Source organism: the organism of the source record quoted next, unplaced genomic scaffold (genome assembly GCF_019419815.1).
Source record: "Pyrus x bretschneideri cultivar Hongxiangsu unplaced genomic scaffold, Pyrus_bretschneideri_v1 Contig69, whole genome shotgun sequence".
Lineage (NCBI taxonomy): Eukaryota > Viridiplantae > Streptophyta > Magnoliopsida > Rosales > Rosaceae > Pyrus > Pyrus x bretschneideri.
In genome coordinates, this window is record NW_025999808.1 from 437057 (window position 1) to 459621 (window position 22565).

General features: G+C 37.1%; 2 protein-coding genes across 3 annotated transcripts; both read right to left on the reverse strand.

Moving 5' to 3' along the window:
- Nucleotides 1–680: 680 nt before the first annotated feature.
- On the reverse strand, nucleotides 681–3002 carry LOC103938774 (transcription factor bHLH18). 2 transcript variants are annotated; one of them, XM_048573541.1, is made up of 5 exons: nucleotides 2971–3002; nucleotides 2710–2801; nucleotides 1956–2564; nucleotides 1352–1729; nucleotides 681–1125 (listed from the first exon to the last, which is right to left on the reverse strand). In XM_048573541.1, the coding sequence occupies exons 2-5, from the start codon at nucleotides 2743–2745 to the stop codon at nucleotides 1051–1053; spliced, it is 1098 nt and encodes a 365-aa protein (XP_048429498.1). In that variant the 5' UTR covers nucleotides 2746–2801; nucleotides 2971–3002; the 3' UTR covers nucleotides 681–1050. The 2 variants fall into 2 exon arrangements, with proteins under 2 accessions (XP_048429498.1, XP_009347092.2); XM_009348817.3 differs by lacking the exon at nucleotides 2971–3002 and having other exon boundaries at nucleotides 2710–2892.
- A 17105-nt stretch (nucleotides 3003–20107) lies between these two features.
- On the reverse strand, nucleotides 20108–22324 carry LOC125472305 (COMPASS-like H3K4 histone methylase component WDR5A). The gene is made up of 2 exons (XM_048573568.1): nucleotides 21656–22324; nucleotides 20108–20699 (listed from the first exon to the last, which is right to left on the reverse strand). Exons 1-2 carry the CDS (start codon nucleotides 22322–22324, stop codon nucleotides 20409–20411), a joined length of 960 nt encoding a protein of 319 aa, XP_048429525.1. The 3' UTR covers nucleotides 20108–20408.
- Nucleotides 22325–22565: the final 241 nt, after the last annotated feature.

The following is a 22565-nucleotide window of genomic DNA, read 5'->3' on the forward strand; positions in this document are numbered from 1 at the left end:
TTCTCGAGGAGCCAAGTCTTTCTCCTATTTAATAATTTAATGAGGTAACATTAAATTTTATTAGTAGATCTCAGAGATAAAAGAGTAAAATAAACTAAATAGCTAGTGGTAAAAAGATAGGAAGATGAAACAAGTAGTTATAGTGCATAACAAGGGTAACTGATTACAGTCAAGCCTCTAAAACATAGACCAAGTTTGTTTCTCCCAATACAAGAAAATGAAGCCCTTAAGGAGAGGGATCCCCATTTTTTCAAAAAACATAAGGATCCCTTCCCTTGAGGGGCCTATACAAGGAAATAGACCAAGTTTGAGCTTCGTTTCTAAGCCCAAAAACATAGAAGAAAGATATTTCATTCAAAAATGAAACTCTAACCTCTTAGAAAGACTGTATTAAAAACCAAGTCATGGGGTTCCTTATTTGTCACAGCAGGTGGGTAAACTCAACGTGGTAGCAACCAGCCAACCACGCAAAAATAAGAACAAATGTAGAATTGTAAGTAATGAGCTGATGAGTAAATAAGAAGTCCTTTAATGTTAATTGTGTATGCACTTAGTCTTAAAAATGACAAGTGTAAGGCTCCAATATGTAAGGCTAAAATAACCATGTGTGGTGATCCTATAAATTAGCTAGATGTGTGGCTGAGATAAAATGTGTTGTATATGGATCCAGCTAAGGAAACTGTCATGTAATGCACATGTGTGTGCTCAATTTCCATTAAGAAAAATATATATTCCTCTCTGCAACTTCTGCAGAAGAAGAAGAACATTCGCATTCCTCAATCCTTTTCTTATTGTTATTTTGCATAATTCAGCTAAATACTTCACACTAACAAAAAAGAACCCTCCAGAAAATACATATAGCAAGAACCCTCACGGCAAAATAAAGACCCAAATGGGGGATGTCAGAAAATAAGGGAGACTCGCATCACAGGTATGGAAAAAAGTAGCTAGCTAGTAGCAAAGGGTTGGGAAAAGATAAATTTTAGGTAATTCGGATAATGTACAGGTTGCAGAAACAGAATCCTTAGAATATCTGCCCCATATGGCATCTCACATGAACGTCAACAGAGCCACTCGCAACTTTCTTGCTAGATCCTTCACTGTCATATTGAATCCATCATCCATCTGCAGGTGAAATGCAAACTTTTATTTACTCAGTTATAAAAAGGACATATGCATTTTGTTTGGATAATGTCTCTTGCCAAACTCTGACAGATGTTTGTGATGCTACTGTAAATATGTGGCTCACAAAATATCAACATGACCAATCATTGAGATTTACAATCTAGCAACATAAAGTCTGGCAAAAGAGCATTAATAACTCGATGATGTTATAACCGACAAGTTATACCTGAGATGTAATGGTTATGTCTAGAGTGGAGGCCCCAAATGGGAAGATGCTGCTATTAACCACAGATAATTGAAGCTTTTCAATTTCGCTTAGTATTTTCACCACAACTCCTTTCTGTTTCTCGCAGTGGATTCGAATCAATACATCCTTTTCTGAAACTCTAGCTTCAATTTCTGGGAGTGCAGATTCGTCTGGGCCGCAACCATCAAAGTTTTCATCACATGAAGAGGTGTCATCATCAGCGGAGAGTTGAGACTTTTTCACAAATACCACGGATTCCACAGTTCTTTTCTTAGATCGTTCCTCAAGCACTTTCACCCTTTCTTGAAGCTGCTTCGCATGCTTTATAGCATCTCCAAGAACAGAAGCTTTGTCCATCTATAGCCAAGAAATTGAAATATTACAGTGTTAATAAACATACATATTATATCCTTAGTTAGAGTCCATTCTATGATTCGTTGACATTACAAGATAACGAGATAATGGCTAATGTTTACCAGACACATATATTTATATGCTTTGTCGTCAAAGTGTTAAATAAACCATGTACTAATTTGTATAAAAATTGGGGTTTTGATCATCTTTGTCAAGAAAAATACGGTACCTTCTTTAGGCCAGGAACGATCGCAGAAAGAGCTATGAACTGCTGGCTGAGCTTTTCTCTCCGCTTTCTTTCGGCCATTATGTGGTCTTGAGCATGTGAAGGTGTTCTACTTGTTGGGCAAGGCCTCTTGGTGCCCTGGCTACAGCCTTTTGCTTCATAGTCTGGAGCATGTGAAAACTGCATGTTAATTTGGGAAGGTGCCTCATCCTTTGACTTCAACGCAGGCTCGAATTTATTACAAAACTTTTGAGGGTTGGAAGGCAATGGTGAGTTCAAGTTCTCAAAAGAAAGAATCTGGGAGGAGGAAGAAGAAGGTTTTGGTGAAACATTTTCTGTGATGCTAGAGTTCCAGCTGCTAGTCATGAGCAATTTGGCTGGCCTCTCAAAGCTGGTGCCATGAGAAGTCTCATTAATGGATGAACCACCACTTGATGCGATGGTCATGGTGGTGGTGGTGTTTTTGGTTGTCAAAGTTGAGTAAGAGGAATAGCTTTCAGAAGAGAAAGATTCTTTGAAATTCTCCCCAAGGGCAGTGCCAATATCATGTGCATTAAACCCTTCATCTATACTGTTCAAGTGGCATTGAGGAATGTAACTGTAGTCCATTCCCTGCAAATTGGAACAAAAAAATATTACAATAAATTTATATAAATGCTTCACAGATAACAAAAGCTACAATTTAATTGCTAATAATTAAACTGTATTTTGTTATTACACCATATGTATTCTCAGAACTCAGAAGTCAGAAAATTACCAAGTCAGAAAACCATTCGGCTGATGATACGTCCATATTAATGCAGCTCAGCTAGTTCCCCCTGTTTAATCAAATCTTGTGACAAGATGGTCCTGGAGAGCAAGAGAATCACCGTCAGATATCAGTTTACAATTTATGTTAAAAAAAAAAAAAGGAAACAAGAAGTTGCAGCCTAATGTTAACCATGAAACTTGAGGAATGGAACTTAAATAAGGAAACCCTATTGATTAATTTCACAGGTAGAGAAATATGGAAGCTTACCCTTCTCCTTTATCTTGAGTTGCAGAAAGTGATATTGCTACTGCACTTTTATACTAGTTGTCCTTCTCCTATAGCCTCGTGTGAAAATTTTGTAGTTATCGTCTTATTCATTCATTTATATTATTATATATCGTTATGATGGTAATTAGTATATTATTACTACAAATGGAATGTGATAAAAAAAGGCTGGCTACCTTATTTCGTACTACACAGTCGTTGACGTATGGTAAAATCATTGTGCATAAAAATAAATAAATTGGCAGCTTCAACTTGACCGTCAATAAGAGATACCTGATCTACAGAAATTATAAAACAAAACACTATTATTGTCTTTCCCAAGTCTGATGATGCCAACTAGGTACCTAAATATTAGATATATTCATTATGTTAATTTTGTAAACACCCTGCCAGCTAGGTACCTAAATAGTGATTTGATATCTTATTGTGCTTTTGTTAATTTTTTTTATTTTTTAATGGAGAATTGCTCTGATTTCATTTAACAATAATCGGTTACTGAATGATGAGTATGAACTCTCACTTAAAATTCTTTGTGTTTGTTCACAAAACTTGGGGCTTGTAATGAGCAGTTTTTATTATAAATCACTCTATAAAAATCATCACTACAAAATAATAAATAAATTAAGATCGTTTAGTCAACCAACGTAGCAAATAAATAGACAGTTTGTAATGCTTCTACCACTTCCGTTTATATATTTTTATACAGTTCAATAACTAAACGATCTTGGTTTTCATTGAATTTTTGCATATACATAACTTTTACAGAGTGACTTTTAATATAACCGGTTCTAATTATAAACATAGGGTATTTATAATTAAAGTTTGAGTAGCCAAGTATTATTTATCTGCATTCACCAAATCTACTTTTTATTGGTCAGGGTTTTTACTAGGGGACGGGCTGTTGGGTTGCTGTTTGTTTGTTTGTTTGTTTCGTTTAGGCCATTGTAAAACTTGTAACCCAAAGAGAGAAGTAAGAAAAGTCATACATAACAACAACAAAAAAAGTATTTTCCCACTAAGTGAAGAAGAAAGAAAAGTGATATGGCATAAGAAATTACTCACCGACCAGAACAATTATAAAAGTTCAACACTTGATGGAAGCGCTGATTAAATCATAGTGCAAGACATGCAGAGTGGTCATAAAACTGGAAAACAAAATCAAACAAGAAAATTTTGGCTAAAAGGTAACCTCCAGATATTGGAAAGTGCGAGCAATTGATATACACGAGTCTGACGACCGATCGAGCAAGAAGTGATCATAAAGAAGGGTGTTTCTCCATCATGCACTAAAATAATTTTTTCTATCAAAATTTGGAAGATATATTTACATCAATTGGTAAAGAATTTATGTTAAATTTTTCAATGGACTAGTTATAATACATTGTTATCGAACTTATCATTTAAAAAAGATGAATTTAAAACTTAGCACTTGTAATTAAAGATGAATATCACTAAATTATACTACAAAGTAACCCTAAAGCCCTTTTTGACCTTTTAAAACAATGAGCTGGCAGTCATAGTTAAGCAATTAAAAGTCCCAATTTGTTTATTCATTTGGGGTCATAAACCAACATGGTTAATTTCTAGTGACGAACGTGGCAATTAAAAGAGGAGCATTATTTTCAAATTCAATTTAAGCGAGTCTACAAAAGGAGGTAAGGGTGTGATATTCACACACCTCTTTTTACTTCCTACACACCCTTTTAATTTTAGGCTATCAGATCAGATGAAATGAAGAAGATCAACGGACAGAAATTAAAAAAGAGTGTGTGAGAAGTAAAAAAGAGTATGTGAATAGCATATCCCAATGAGGTAATGCTTGAAAAATATTTCTATTTGGATTAATTTTTCCACTTTTAACATTATATGTGCTACATGTGTAGATGTTCTCCTCAACCCGTATGGGCCATAATAAAAAATAATCTGTTAAGGAGGCAAACTATTTTTATGATGCAAAGCCGTGCAACAACGGTCCATCAAATTAATAGCCCAACTAGGGATAGCAACGGTTTAGTTTGGGGACGGAAATGCTATATTCATCTTTATAACCATGAAAATTAACCATATCGATAACCGCAAATTAACCATCGGGGATTATCCATAACCATATCCACCGGGTAACGGATTTTCAATCGGTTATCGGTTATATCTATCTTCGTCAAAAAACAAAAAAAAATTATATTCATCCAATTGACACATTATAAATTTGAGTAGATACTAATTCCGTTATTAAATAGCAACATCTAATTACAAAAAACATAACAATATATTTGAAGTTGTTTACGATAACATGCACCAATTTCTTGACAGTGAGACTCTTGAAAAGAGATGAATTTGATAAACTTGTAACATTTGATAATTGATATCTAAAATGATTTAATGAATTAATTTGGTTGAGTATAACAATAAGAGTATTGAATTGATGAGGTTGTTGGTATGCCCCATGCATGATGTTTGGTGCATAATAAAGATAGTAAGGGTTTGATGCATGCATAATGAATTAATATAAGGAGAGTTCGGTAAATTGAATAAAATTATATTATATATCAAATATATATATATATATATATATATATATATATATATATATATATAATTCGGGTCGGATTCGGGGACGGATATGGATTAGGGACCCCTATAACCATATCCAAAACCATAACCAAATAAAGTTCATGGTTTTTTCCCATATCCATACCATACCCGAATTTTCATATCCAAATCCAATTCATTCGGACGATTATCCACGGTTATCGAGTTTAACGGTTAGAATTGTCATCCCTAAGCCCAACTTAGGATATGAGGACTCGACCCTCCCCAAAGCACGTACCCCACGTGGAAGACCATACCTAGGAACCTCTTACCTCCTTAAATGATGAGGGATGTGTCACCAGACATAATGAGGTCACCACAACAATCATGCGAAGCACCACCAGAATCAATAAAAGGTCACTAACCAGGAATTGCAATTCTTGTCAGCTCCCCACTTCAGCTTAGCTATATGATCGAGGTCACTCTTCCCCAGCTACCTATAAGTAGGACGAGATGCCTTCAAGTCCGGGGCTTTGTTAAATTCAATCTCTACGATTATACAAAGCTCAAGTGATTATTCATTCAACCAATTTGCTCTTCAACACAAGCAAATTACTAGTCAGCAAAACCCCTTAGCTCTTTGTTGCAATCCAAAGCCTTCCTTCGAAGCAAACATGCCTACAATGCATGAAGTCTTAAACCTTAATAGATCTTCCACCCGGTAGTATGATTTGGTTGAAGTGCAATTCCAACCACCATGATCACCTCTTTGAAGCAATGCTTCTTACTCAGTCCAATCCACACCAATGACCTTGTTGGACTCCTCTAATATTATCTAGCTCTACATGGTAGTAGTCTTGCTAGAGTTTACGGCCTTTTTTGCATTTTAAAGTTCATTACTTTTCAAGTCATGTGGATTGGCTCATCATCCCAAATATTACTTTTCTAGTCATGAATGTTTTGTGTTTTATTTCCATTTCTACTTTCATTTTCAATTATAATTTAGGCAGACACTCACACTCGATTTCAAGTCCTTGTTCACTCCACATAAAAATGAACTTAACTAAACCAATGTTGCATTTGGTGCACAATATTTTGGTTAAGAAGTCAGATCTAAGCGGAAACACAATATTTTGTAAGCTATTATTTCATTTGTCTTTTCATATTTCTCACTTTAAGTTGTAAGCCTATAAATACCTTTATTTGTATGGCAAAAAGGTGGTAGAAGTTGTTTGAATTATCATATTGAAATTTGAGTTGTAGGGTGGTGCTAGAAGCTAATTTTTTAGGGTTTTCAAGTCTCTCCTTCCACTTTAAGATAGTAAATGTAACGACCTGTCCTCAATTATTATGAATTTTATAATTTAAAATATGATATTACGAAAATCTCCTTCGAGGCAAATACGTTGACTTTTTGTCGACTGCCTTGTCATGTCACATGTGATCCATTCCCTTGGCATATCCTCATAGTACTCGTCGCTACGAATGCGTGAGCGTAATCGAAATCAGATTTGGAGTTACGATGAGCGTTTTACAGAACTACGAAGTTGAGGGGCATTTTGGTAATTTTTCAAGTGGAGATATTTTTTTTCCACTTTAGACCACTCCTATGCTGACACATGGTAATTTCCTTCCCCATTTTTGGGGTGTTCCTTTCTTCTTCCTGAGTTCTCCCTTTCTCCTTGTTTCTCCCCGAAAAACACCTTCCACCCTTATCTTCCTCTCATCTCTCCCCCGTCTCTCTCCTAGTTTTCTTCTCCCCATCTCTATCACTCCCTCCCTCTCTTCGAACATATACAAACAAGCAACAGTGACGGCACAACCTGCATGGCTCACATTACTGGCGACCACACCACTACCTGGACCACCATCATGACCCCAGACCGGCTAAGACTCCCCCTCCTCCCTCTCTCTCACTGCACTGTACACAAAGTTTCCTGTAAAGTTCTCGCCATCTCCGACGAATGTGAAGCTTGAACATTCCTAAGGCTTGGTAGATCGTGTCTAGGGTTGAGTTTAGGATGTTTTTAAGTAGTTTGGGTGCATTTGGACGCAATTATAACACTGAGAAGACGTGGCCATATTTCGACGAAGGGAACTGAGACTTACCGGTCATTTTCCGGCCAACTCCAGCTACGGCAAGAGACCACAATGGTATAATCTTGTCCCTTACATCTTTAGCTTCATTTTGATTTTTGATTCATTAAAAATGGTTAAGATTTGACCCCAGATCGGAGCCAGGGAAATTTCCCAGCGAAAACCCTTGGAATCCCAACGTTTTCCTTCGTTCGGTCTGGTGACCCGCGAAGCCAATCGAGTCGACCCAACCCACAATCCTAGTCTAGCCCAAAACTCAATCTGAAACCGACCCAATCTTTTGGGCCATGTGACCCATTAGCCTAAGCCCAAATCCATTAACCTAGAAACCCAGGCCTAACCTAATTACCCTAACCAAGATCCGACCCAACCCAAACCAAGCCAGCTTCCACGATCGGCATGTGGTGACTTGCGCGTGATCACACGCGTCTTCGTCAGAGGTATTGTGGACAGCGATGCCGACGACTTTTCCAGCGACCCATCTCGATGGCGGTGCATGCAGTTGCACATGGCCATCCAGGTTGCCGCTCCGTGGCGGCGCGTGGGGGAACCCGAGGTCCCTCCTATGGTTATTAGACGTGCCGAACCTGAATCCGCTATCCATTTTCCGAAATTCCATCGTTTGAATAGAGTTTTACTAATTGGTCTCTATATATGGTTAGGTGCATAAGTGAGAAGTAACAATATTCTCGCTAGTTCAAGCGGCTCCCGGGTAATGGAAAACTTGTGAATGGACCCCTTCTAAACCTACATATTTTTATAAAACGTTAGCCTAGCATGCATTTCATATTTGATGATTTGAATATGTTTTATATATTGTTTTCCAAATTTCTAAATTTATAGTTTACGAGATAGTTATGATTTATCGCACTTACGTTTTACCTAAGGTTATGAATTATTAGATTTTCATATACGAAACTCTATGGATTATGAATATGATTTATATTACGGTTTCCGAGTATGAGCTATGAGTTATGGGATTTTCATATATGGAATTATATGGATTTACGAATATGATTTATAAAGGATTTACGAGATGAGGTCTTGAGCTTTCAAGCTCTGGATTTGATATGAGATTTTTGAGGTATGTTTTCGGTGCTTATCTAGCGGGTTATCATACAGCACATCCATACACCACGGGTATAGATGTCTATGGCCATAGGACACAGTTGATGAGGAAGAGTGAGATATGATATCTGTTATACCCGCAGTTTCACTAGTCACAGCTAGTGTCGGTGTGTGATGTTATATATTTCTTCACTGGCGTAACCCAGTGTCATACAATTTTACCTTCGGGTGATGGACATGTACTACCTTTGAGCGGCTATGATACACCTAGAGAGTACAGTATTGATGAGATTTATGGATTTTCCTTCGGGCGGCTATACTACTATTTCCGAGAACTGTTTTATACGCATTGGTTTTATGAATGATTTCATGGCATGCTAGGGTTTTCTTAAAAACCTACTATGTAGTATTATATATATGTGTTTTCAAAACAACGGGTTAATATGTTCATAAATAAAATGGTTTTCTTATTACTATTATTACTAATATAAATTATGGTCCACTCACCTTTTCTGGTTTTGCGCCCCCTCAGGATTTAGATTCGAGGCATATTATCCCAGCGTCAGGGCACTCCCGCTTAGGTATCATCGAGTCTCCTCTGGGTATGACCCATTCCTCGGTTCATAGAGTTAGTTGTATGCTCTGAACACCATTCTGCATTAGTATATTTCCCTCTAATTTCATATTTTAATTAGCATGCATGTTTTAAAATGGCTTCGTCACCCTCGAGTGTCGGTCTATATATGCCTACCCTGATATATAGGGATATCAGGGTTGGAGCATGTCAGTAAATCCTACCTATCTATCCTATCTATTCATTTTATTTCATTTTTATTTCTCACTATGTTCGTCCCTACATCAAAGTGTCAATCACATTGGAGGAAAGGTCCATATTCATTGGATGTTTGATATGTGAAAGATACTTGATAGATTTTATTAATGTGGCGTTGGCATTTGATACCAATATGTCAATATAATGTTGATAGTAAGGTGTTGATATTTGGTACTAATTCATTCGAGTTGCTCAGTATATTGTAGCGGGTTATTTTCGACCCGCTTGTACCATACCTTTTTGTTTAATGTTTCTGTCATCCAGTTTTAATCACACAACATCTACTCACCATATGGATGTAAATTTTTGTCCAAGAGGATTGACCATAAAACCTACAAAAAAAGATAACACCGAAAGTTGACTTAACGTCGATGTGGTGTCTGCAAAGAGCTTTCGTTGCCTAAATCATTGAACGATTCTAGAGAAACTAAGAGTGTAATTGTTGCACCGAATTATCTCGGACTAGACTAGCTTCAAGGTCTAAGTTGGACTGGCTTAGAATAGACTAAGCTGAACTGACTTAGTAAAACGTTTGGTGCAGTGTTAGACTAAAAAGCTATATAGTTAACAAACTACAATATTGTATTTTTTTAATACATATTTAATAATATTTTTTTATGATTTCAACTTTTTTTCCTTGTTTTTCCTAAAAAAATCCTACTCTACAAACTTCTCTTTCTCCTCGTTGGCTCCGTCCAGTCCCGTCTCTGCTTTATCTCCCTCATTTTGCTTTTCCATCTCTCCATTTCTCTTCGTCCCCTTAACAACTTTCTCCCCCCTTCTCTATCCATTTCTTTACTCCTTCCCCAACTAATGGCAAATGATATAGATCTGGGTGGATTTTGGTGGTTCTTTCCGCCATCTGCAACTCTGCGCTAAAAAAAAGACAAGATTTTGAGATTTCGGCGGTAGGTGTGAACGGTAGGCCGTGTCGAATTTTGACATTTAAGCGGTGGGTGTGGCTACATCGGGCCACGGGAGAGAAAGCACTGTCGACTGCCTAGCCACAGTGGCGGCACCGCAGAAGAAAGAGGTTAGAAGCCCAGGGAGTGGATGTTGGGGTTTAGCAAGCGAGAGGGTCTGGGTGTTGCTAGCGGCTAGTCCCGCTTAATACCAAGCGAAAGCTTGAGACTCACTAACGAGGTTTAGCGAAGCACAGACCGCCTCCTATACAAGGCTAGTCTCATTTATTGTAGTCCGAGACGCTACCAAACATAGGATTATAATCCTACTTAAGCCAATCCAAGTCAGTCCCACTTAAGGAGATGCAACAAACGCATCCTAAAAAGCTTGTGGAGAATTCTAATTACCTGCTTCCTTAAACAACTTGACTATATATAGGAGAGAAGTCCATCAGTCATCTGCTAGGCTAGGGCGACAGACTGATGAGCAAAACAGTCTCCCTACCGATGCAGCTTGAGAACTTTATTTAATTTGTTTATTAATTCCTTTAACCCTAAGTCTTAAACCCATAGTAGTCGAGCCAGGTGTTGTTGGCTTGTAACTCAAGGGAGAATCACTTAGTATTACGATATGGTAGTATTATTCTTTACTTATAAGTAAAAAATCTTATGTTCGAATATCGAAAATTACAAGTTATATAGCAATTAATTTGGCTTTAATTAGAAGAAAAATGATTAATTACTAACATTCATGCTTACATGCATCAATTTAAGATGCATGCTGACAGTCTTTGGTTTACAGCTATCTTTTTTATTTCTGTGGTTTAACAGCTTCCTTTGGGCCCTTAAGCATGTGCTATGATGATATTATCTTATCTGTAGTCAGTTTATCTTTGTCGTAGTTGGAATAAAGTAATCACTTGGCAGAGCCCTGCAAGCTTCAAATTATCTCATTTATTCACATGTTTCAAAATTAGACACTGCTTTCTCCCTTTTTGACGGGCAAGAATAATAATAGTGATTACACCTGCCGCCAAGCTGATGATAAGCTAATCGATTCTTACTTATACCCAGTTTTTTTTAACTCGCACAGTCACACTTGCTTTCCCCAACTCGAACATATATAAATTGTGATTGTTAGAACCAATCAAATATCAATTATATAATATGTAATAATTGCACAATTTATTTCAAATTACAATTTCATTATATATAATCAAGATACCAGAATTTGAATACTTAATAAAATTGCATATAAAATCGCAACAATAATCATTAACTTGATTTTGAAAGATAAGGCTTGCAATAGCAATCTTCTAAAATAGAAATACGCCCCTACACTAGTGTTGTTCACGAACATCTATCTTGCAGGATACAACTATCTAATCCAAGTTCTTGCACTCGAACTTGGATTCTTGGCGAATTTATTATGTGTTTCTTTGTGAAAGTGAAATGGAAGAGCGATTGAATTGTATGATTTTTGTTTCTGATTTCACAGCCATTTATAATGGCGTTTTACAACAGTTATGGCCGTTCATTCCTATCCTTTCAGAAAAACTGAATCGCAAAATCAAAAACGTAAAATCGTACTTGTGTTTTTCATCTGTCCAAGCACAAACCCTCCAAGTCTCAAGGCCCATCTTTGACAATTAATATATACACCAAAATCCTCCAAGTCCAAAGCCCAAGGTCCTTGGCTTTGCCTAATTCTTTTCAATCAATAAGTGAGGGAAACCCCAATAAGTGTGCATGAGTAATTTGGGACAAGAGTCCCTCACAAGTCCCAACAGTTATGAAGGTATGATACAAGTCCAGTACATTGGAAAACCCCTAAATTAACGCATCTTATTATGTTGGTACTATATATATATAGATATATGTCATATGTCTTATATCACGCCTTTTAAGGGAAGATATTTTTATTTTTTTCAAATAATAGATAATTAGTTGTGAAACTTACTTCACATTGAACATCAACAATCTGAACTGTCTATTTTGTAAGTTTCGATTCATAAATCATCATTATAAAAATTCAATTCAATCGGAAACCATTAGCCTATTTAATTATCAAGATGAAATTTCTATGTTTTTTAGAAAACAAAGTATTTATCAATTTCTTTGATCTCAATTAATGTCTCAAATATTTCTCATTTGACTAATATTTTGCAAAGATGATCTATGAGGTGTAATTTGAAAAATAGATGATTCAGATCGTTAAAGTTCAATATGGTATGGGGTCCAACAACTAATTCTCATTTTTTATAAAAAAAAAAAATGGGGATTCCTTCCTTTAAAGGCTTCGTATATCTCTATGAAAGTGTTGGTGTCTCTGTGTATGGAGAGATTTTTCAATGTGACCAGAACACGGGATGGTACACCACGTGTCACTATACAAATGGTAAAATATGTGTGTACAAAAGTTTATAACTTAAAAAGTACAATTTCCAACCACTTATATAAAAACACATGATATATCACCCGTGTTCCAATCACAAAGAAAAATTTCTCCTGTGTATGGTGAAATTTTATTTGCAAGACACCTGTTCTTTCTTATAGGACAATTGCATTGGGAAACTCTTTTTCAAACTAATTTAGTTATAAGTTTGATCTCGTTTATTCATAATATTTTTAAGAATGCAACTTTAAAGATTTTACGTATCAAATTAGATGGACTAAATTTATTTAAATTACGGAGAAGAAAATTCAAACACTAAAAGACCTCAAATACAAAGACGAATTTTTTTAACCAATTGATTTACAAACCACTTGCAAATCATATTATCCTTGGACGCCATTGGAGAACTTAGGAGAAGTCCAAACAGACTCACCACTCACGAATGGGAAGAGTCTGTAAAAGTGAGTGAAGACAGCATTTCTCTGTCCATAAGCAAATGCAGTAATTATCAAATGAGCTGTACGTGGTCTTTGGACTTATTTTTAATTTGCCAAGAATCCTACATATCCCTAACATCTTGACGGTCAAACAAACACAGAGTAACGACAACCAAAGGTTTATAGTCATATCCAATATATCCTCCTGTAAACCCAGTAGCCATTAGCCTAAGAATCTGAAAAACTCCAGCAGACCATTAAGAAAAACGAACGTTGACAGCACAGCTGATGAATACAATACAAATTGACTAGGTCCTGGAAATTTGAAACACGATCCATCTAAATAATACCGATAAAATTGAATGGTTGAGAACCGTATCTTTTTGTTTAATTAAAATTACAAAATTATTAATAGCTCTAATTCCCACGAAAGGGAGAATTAAGCTACCTACAAGGCTACATGCCATTTGTCCATTTATTTTCCTCCTTTTTTCAGGGTTCAATGTGGACGTTGAAGAAATGCCAGGGCAACCTGCCAAATCTAATAAACTAATGCAGGAGATCGAAGCAAGTACGGATTTGTCGTTATCTGGGTGCATGACCATTTGGCATTGCATTTCTGGTCGCCAACGTGTTTTATTAGTTGTCTCAGAGCCCACCACCACCCTTATCCTTTGGTGGCAACTTTGCTGTGCTGCTGGGATATCTAGAGAAATTTTTTACTATGATCGGAATACGAGTAGTACACCACATATTATTATATAAGTGGTCAAAATTTTTATTTTTTAAGCTATTAACTTTTTAACACATATATTCTACTATTTGCAAAATGATACGTGATGTATCACTTTGTATTCCGCTCATACTGAAAAATCTCTTAGTTACTTGGGGTATCTTCCAATTGGCCTAACCGCATACTACACGAATAGGCATGTGCCTTATATGTTAAGGTTACTGTGGCCCTTTGATTCTTTGAGCATCCCAACGAGAGTTGATTCTTAGAGCATCTCAATGAGAGGTTTTATACGAGGCTGAAAAAGTTATGGATATAACTCATTTTAGAGTTTCGATGAATCTTTAAGACTCTAAAAAAGAATCTTTTTTATTGAAAGTCTATATATCTTTTGGACTCTATATAGGATTATATATTTCTTTATGTAGTAATTTGATTACGCGTTAAATTTATTTTTGTTTTAACTTTTCTTAAGTTAATCTTATACGTGTTATCTTAAAAAAAATTATGAGCCTTTCAACCTAAAAAAATTCAAATTCTAGCAAAGCTAGATTGCATCACTTATGCAGAAGATTCTAAAAAACGCTAGGCGCTAGTCGGGCGGCGGGCTGGCACCTAGCGCCTAGGCGAATTTAGGTAAATTTCTTGTATATCTTGTAAATAAGTTTATATTGACACTTACAAAAAATTATACTTGTATGAAATCCATAAATAAGATAATAAAAGAATGATAAAATGCAAAAAAAATATCCAACAAGTCCAAAATTTAAAAACACATTAAGCATATATGCTATATAACCATAGTGAGGAGTATTGTAGGATGGCACATGTACAACAAGTTCACAATTTAAAACAACATAAAATGGAAAATAGGAGGAAAATAAGGAAATTTAGTAATGTAAGATACTTATCTTTAGCATCCTGGAATTTAAGTTGATACACAACACACCTATTCTATAGAATTAACAAAATTTCAAGGTATAATTAGAACTTAGACTTTAAACAAATTTCAAAAAATAAAATAAAATAAAACCACCTAGCCGCCTAGCACCTAGGCGGCCGCCTAGGGCATTTTTTAGAACATTGCTTATGCACCGTTGGATTAGGTTCTTTCATCACAATCTCATCCATTGGTTTATTTATGTTTTAGGTTTATGTCTCTAAACTACCAATGTTAAATTTCATCATCACTTTTTTTTTTTATAAACTTTTCAACCTAAAAAATTAAACACAAAGCACAACATTTTTTTTTTTAAACAATTACACAAAGTAAATATTGTTGTCCCAGCTTGATTTTTCCCAACAATTGGATCTTTACTAATCACAATCCATGCTCAACTTAGCGATACATCTTCCTCAATCGAGTAATTTGTGCCTTTTTGTGATTTTTCCACCATTGGTAGAAAAGGATGAAAGCAAATAGTTACAAATAACAAATTTGGCAAATGAAACAAAAATTGAGAAGTTTCCGAATGATACAAGTTTTTGGAGAAAAATTATGTCATATTTATATTAAGGGTAATTGACACACCTCGATCCAAAAATTGGGGCCTGCTGGCCGTCACGCGAGGGTGACATAGCCAAGTGCGCAATGCGGAAGTAAAAGAGTGAAAATATGAGAAAAATAAAGTCGACAAGATAATTTACAATAAAAGATCAGTGAGTGATAACGACAAACATGGAAGGAGAAATGCAAAGTAAAAGTTCAAGTATCCTAGGTGTAGTCTAGAATAAACAATACTACACAAGCGTTAACTAGAAAGTCCTACATGGAGGGTGCTCTGTCAGAACTGTCTCGATGCCTCTTTCGTTACCCACGTCCTCACTACCTAAAACCTGGAGGGGCGCAAAACAGAAAACGTGAGTGGGCAAAAACAAAGTTTGTTTTTCAAACCATTTCAATATCAAGTAATAACCCCTCTTTGTAAAACCCGTATACTTTCTAGAAAATATTATACGTACTCGTATATCAAATCATACTAAAAACGATAAAGCTCAAATATGCCATGCCAGAATATGCCGCGTCAGAACATCCAATCCATTAGTATAAGCATTAAGCAGGTGAGATAAAACAAATCACAATATGCCAGTAATATCAGTACGTCAGCCGGAGTCACCTAAAGTGACTTGTACGGCTGAAACTATAGCTCCTCAACCACTATCCTGCACACGAGTCGGAACCACCTAAAGTGGTCTGTACGACGTGCTGGTGTATATAAATACACTCAGTGCTACGATCAAGTGAAGGCTGTGCGATGTATCGCAAGTCACCTATGAGTCGGAAGCACCTAAAGTGGTCTGTACGATAGGCTGACACCTGTCTTAGATCCAAGGTGAGCATACGATGCGGGAGGTGAACGATCACGTGAAGGCTACGCCCTACTGTGGCGGAGCACAATCACCGAGGTGCAAGAATATAAGCTATAACTCAATCTCATCAACACCACATCTATCACTAACAATATACTCACCTGACTTACCTGAGCATCCACGTTACCAAAGCATAACCAACACAATCACAATAATAATATCGACGATATTCGACATGGCATTTCAATTATAAAACCATTAAAACGTAATTTCTGGAAAGATACCAATCTATATATATATACTGAAAACAAAAGCCCACTCACTGATACGTAGAAGGATCGTAAGCCCCAAGCCTCGCATGGCTACACTCATCCTCCGGATAGTCCTCACCTATATACAAAACAACTATAAAACCATCAATTTAATGCACATAACCAACCTTAGGTAATAACTTCTCATACATTGCTCAAATGGGGTGTTTGAATATACCAACAGGCTCTACTCAACCTCATGAATATCCCCATATTTTTAAAATAATTTTCCGACTTCTCACGCGCCGCCACGCGCAAGGCCAGACGCGCCGGCCACGCGTGGGCACATGCCTGGCACGCGTGTGGAAGCCCTAACGCCGTTAGGGAATATTCCGTTAAAACCCTAATAGAAGTTAAGTGATGTTACCTAACGCAGTTAGAATATTCCGTTAACTCTGACGGAATATTCGCCTCTTTATATGGTGAGCCTCGCTGGTCGCCGCTGTCGGCCTCCGTCTGCAACTCAAAATTTCGCCGGTTTCTGGAAAAACTTCAAACCTTAATATCTTCTTCATTTCTCAACCAAATTCCTTGAAATTTGTACCAAAAGGAAGCTTATAACAAGTAGAACAAAACCTTACCACTTTGGGGACCTAAAACCAATGGAATCTCACCAGAGAAACCTCGATAATCCAGCCAAACCTGCAACTCAATGAACTCGAGCTTCCCGACGTCCAAAACACTTCAAAATTACTCCCCACGCTTCATGAAGACGTCCTAAAGCTTCCTACAACCTCAAAACTCGATGAAACCTCCGCGATCACAAGTGCATGAACAGTGCAGCAAAATTGGGTTCTCGGGTTTTTGAAGGTTTCAAGTCCACCCAACACCACCAATCGACTCCTGAGCTCGAAAGGAGTCCAAAAACACCAACAACAAACACGATCCGTGCCAGAAATGGTTGGATGGAAGTTGTCTGTACGATGAGGAAGAAAATGGAAGAAAGTCCGAGAGAGATAGGAGAGAGAAAGGTCCATGGGTGTGTGTGTGTGGGTGTGTGGTCCTAGATGGCAGCCCACCAACCAAAACAAAACAAACAACACTTTACAACGCCAACTACGTCCAGGGGCAAAATCATCTTTTCACACCTACAGTACAAATGATTCGGGGCGGGCTATCACAATAATGCTAGGGAGACAAAATGTGTAGACAAAATTTGCAAACTAAATGATGTGTCACCAATAAAAATAAGCATGTTTATCAATGGTTAAGTAATAATTCAATCATCAACTTTCATGTCATTTAGCTTACAAAATCTTGTCCACAAATTTAATGTCTCTAGCATTATCCTTAGTTTATATGTGAAGAAAAAAAGAATAACAAAACAAAACAAAAAATCTATCCGTTGAAAATAATGGAGCCGTTGCGGTAACAAATTATCGGTTGAAATCATGCATTTGAAATTAGGAAATGTTTAGCTAGCTTTTATGATTCGAAACTGCTAATTAATGGGAAAGGGTTCACATTTATAAACCAAAAATCTAGTTTCCCATATAAATAACATTCATTCTTCACCGTGAATAAGTAGTCATTTCTACTCATTTAAAATTGTAGTCATTCTTTTTCTCTACAAATGAGTTTTTGAGATGAGTAGTTATTCTTTCTAAGATGTATTACAGTTTGATATGTATACAACTCTCAGTTGGTATAATAAGTAACTGTCTTGCATTATCACAAACCTAATATATATATTTGCAGTGTGAAGCAATTTATGCACATTCGTTTTTCTACTTCTCAAATACTCTCTTTATTTCTAACTTAATTCTACCGTGATTTATGCAATACAAGATTTAAAAAATGCACGGAAATCACTTTCCTATATGAAATTGAGCTATATGACTATAACTGTAACTGAGAAACTATATAGTATATTCTAAACAATAATAAGCCACTCTTTAGTTACTTAGGACTTACACTGAAAGCTCCGCAAAACAATATTGTCGTAGAGTTACAAACCAACTCTTAATATTTTTTTATTCGATAGTATTGTGGTTTCGAGCTAAAATCTCTCACTTATAAATTAAAAAATAAAAATAAAAATAAAAATACTAGTGCCAACTAGCTCTTATTTAGTCACATGTTTCAAATTCCCCTTTTTCTATTGAATCCAAAAACAAAAGCACAATGAAGCAAAATTTATGGCATAATTTAAGAATCTTTGTGCACAATTTCATGGCAGTAAGCATACTGATCCATTAAGTTATCATCAATCAATAAAATCAAATGACATAAGAATCAATGTATAAAAATCAAATGACAGAAGAATCAATGTATAAAAATAAGCATGAACAACAAATCAAATTCATAGTGTGTCATGATTCATTAATCTCCCAAATGCATGTGCAAAAGCTCAGTGCCAGTGTGCCATGAATTGCATGTGTGTATCCATTGGCTGATTCAGAATTTTGACATCGAAAGTTGTAACGTAAAAGGCTAAAGAAAATTGGACGAAGAGAACATTGAGAGAATAAAAAATAACACTCTTTATTTATAAATCATGGTAAAAACAACATTACCTATTGCCAAGTCTACCTAAATGTCTTTTTTAGACAGTCCATAAAGCTTTACTATACTTCATGGAGAAAGAAAATGAAACAGGTTTTTCTTACAATACTTATAAGAAATTTTCTCTATTAGCTTTAGCTTATCCAAGTAAAAGGTCCACTTCTTGGGCTTGATAACTTTTAAGTCCATTTGGAATGCGTAGGCACGTTCGGAGGATCGTTTCATAAATTCACATGGTTTAATTTGTTTATGTTTTTGGGAACAAGTAGCTGAACAATATGCTTACTTAAACCCACTTCCTTTCTGCACTCTTCCATTTTGCCTTCTGGTACAGAGCTCCGTTAGGAAAGAAATGTCAACGAAAACACAAAAAATAGTGTTGGAAAAAACAAAATGGCCGGTGAGTTAGAAGATCAACAGAAAGGATCGCATTTTAAAGACATTACTATATCCCTCAGGTCTTTGGAGCCTGCATGATTATAGAGACAATGCAGCACTATAGCAGAAACCCTGTCGGTGACAATGCGTTAAATCTTCCACCATTATCATGACAAAAATGAAGATCAACAAATCGGAAGGAACCATGTTGATGCTGCTCAAGACATTCGGGACTTGCATCATGCTAATCAATCGATTCAATGCTGTTCACCACATAGCATTCAAACAGACATCTATTAACCCAAAACTACTGTACAATATGCAACATGCGCTAACATGCAACACTAAAGAACACATAAATTAGACCATTAAAGATGACGGACACATTTTCAGAGTTCGGAGAAAAGCTCACAAACCTGCATTGAGAAACCAACATGTATTTTCATACCACACATCTCTGTCTGTCCACAAGCACCAAGCAGACCACAACGGTTTTCAGATTCAGCACACCCTGGACATCTCACAAATGGAGTCTGGACCAAACTTTGATCTCTGTTTACCACAGTGAGTATATACTCTGCTTCACAATTTCTCCCAGCCCTAATAAACCATACATGAACAATTTTGAAACATCACTGACTTCATTGAAGGAGAGTCGTTTTCAGTTACAAAGCTTTTTGTCCTCCAGACAACAACCTAACTACAAAACATGCCTAAATTATAATTAAGAGAATTGACCTTAAACTGATACCTAAGAAGCAAAGTTCTAAAATACAATGAGATAACTACTAAAAAAGGTCAAGAATGTAAGAGTCGAGCGACATGGGGAAGCAGACAAACTTCGTAATACAACAAATCAGTCTCCCTCCTCAAGTCAAAATCTCTGTGCCGCAGATGCAATCATTTACAACAACAGAAATGAATCAGTTCTCCTGAGTCCAGATCTTCACCGTCTTGTCATTCCCAAGTGCACCAGAAGCAATTATGTTCTTAGTTGGGTGACATGATACTGATATAACAGTGTCAGTGTGACCTTCCAATTTCTGAACTACCTTCCTGCTTTGCAATTCCCACAAGTACAAACAATTATCTTCAGAACCACTTACAATGTATATCCCATTTGTCACAGAAAATGCGGAAGAAATGCAGAATCTCGAGCTCTTGTGACCGGTGTAAGTCTTTAGACATTTCCCAGTTGAAAAGTTCCAGAGCCTCTGCAGACACAAGATAGAAATTCCAGATCAGCTGTATGCAATAATTACTTCTGGAAAATGAATATAGTGCTCAGTTGCTCACGGTCTTCTTCTTTATTTTTTTGTTTCATAAAAGAAAATGAAGTGTAGGAGAGAGGGAAGGCCCGGAAGGGTGGAGAAGAAAGAGATGACATGAGACGAGAATATTTGCCTCCCCCTTCCTCGCTCCCTCTCTAAAAGGTAAAAAGGTTGGTGAATGTGCATGTAATAATAACCGTTCCAGCTTATCAAATTGTTTTAACATAGTCAATTGTTCTCCCTATCATGCATATAACATCATAGCCAAAGGATAAACCCACTTGTTTGTCTTCAAATCATGCACAGGGAACATACCAAAAATTGCAAAAGGAAATGGACAGAAAACCAAAAAGTATTAGAAATGTGGCAAAGCATGTCAAAAAAGAGGGAGCATTACCAATTTACCACAGGAAATACCCATATGCCCTAAATCAGTTTTCCAAGGAAAATTTATTGAACCTACAATCTAGTTCAAGCTGCATTGTTCAAAAAAGCACGCAAAAAGCTGTAAAGTAGGATCTGCCAGATGCTGAAAGCAATGTGTCAAATGCGGCATCAACAGATAAACCTGGCCTAAAGAACTAGTTCAGATGTTTCAGAACCAATTATCAGGCATTTCACCTATAAATAAATAACATCGTGCGAAAAGGTTGAAACTTGAGTAAGAACAAGTACGACGGAATTAATATTTTGTCATGAGTCCCCTCCTAACGTCTACTTTCCACTACCCAATTAACAGAGTTCTAATCAGTATTTAGCCTCCACCACCATGAATTTTGAAGCTCTCAATCTTATAAGTTGAAGTGAGCATCGATAGCGAATTCAAACAAAGCCATTCAAATTAAACACGATAATCATAAATTACGAAAAACAAGAAGAAATGGGGATTGGGATTTTACCAGAGTGTCATCCAAAGTGCCAACAAGAATGTACTTTCCATTAGGCGCAAATTTAACAAACGAAACCGGAGGATTCTCATCGTCAATCAATGTCTTGGTGCAGTGGCCAGTGGAGGCATCCCAGGTCCTGCACAACCCATCGTAGCTGCTCGAAACGATAACCGAGCCATCCCGATTGAAATCAACGGCGGTGACAGGGTCGGAGTGAGCCGGCAAAACCTTCAAGCATTTCCCGGTCTTGACATCCCAAATACGCACCGTTTCGTCGAAGGAACCCGAGACGATCATATTGGACTGAGGGTTGAAGTTGGCGCAGAAGACGTAGTTGGTGTGGCCATGGAGGGCCTTGATGGTTTGGCCGGTGGCGACGTCCCAGAGGCGGAGGGTCTTGTCGTCGGAGGCGGAGACCATGAAGCGAGAGTCGGCGGAGAAGGCGAGATCGGAGACGCCCTGGGAGTGGCCTTCGAAGGTCTGGGCGGCGGAGATGGTGGGAGTGGAGGAGTCATCGGGGAAGGAAAGGGAGTAGGTGCGGATGGTCTTGTCGGCGGAAGCGGAACCGAGGAGGCGGCCGTCGGAGGAGAATTTGACACCGGAGATGGCGCTCTTGTGGCCCGTTAAGGTTTCGCAGAGGGTGTAGGGATTGAAGGTCGTGGATGGTTCCTTCCACATTGGCGATTGATTAGGTTTAGGTTGCTGATTTTGGGGGGTTTGGGTTTTCCGGGGTTTTAGGATTTTCGGAGGGAGGGACTGCGACTCTGAGCGAGAATAGCTCAAGTACTCATTCGGATCATTGGAAGATGAGTCCGGATGGAAAAAAGCACCTCCAAATAAACACGTATATAACAATAAAAAATAAAAAATGTTGTAAAATTGATGGATTGATGGATGAATGAATGCTCACTTAAAAAGA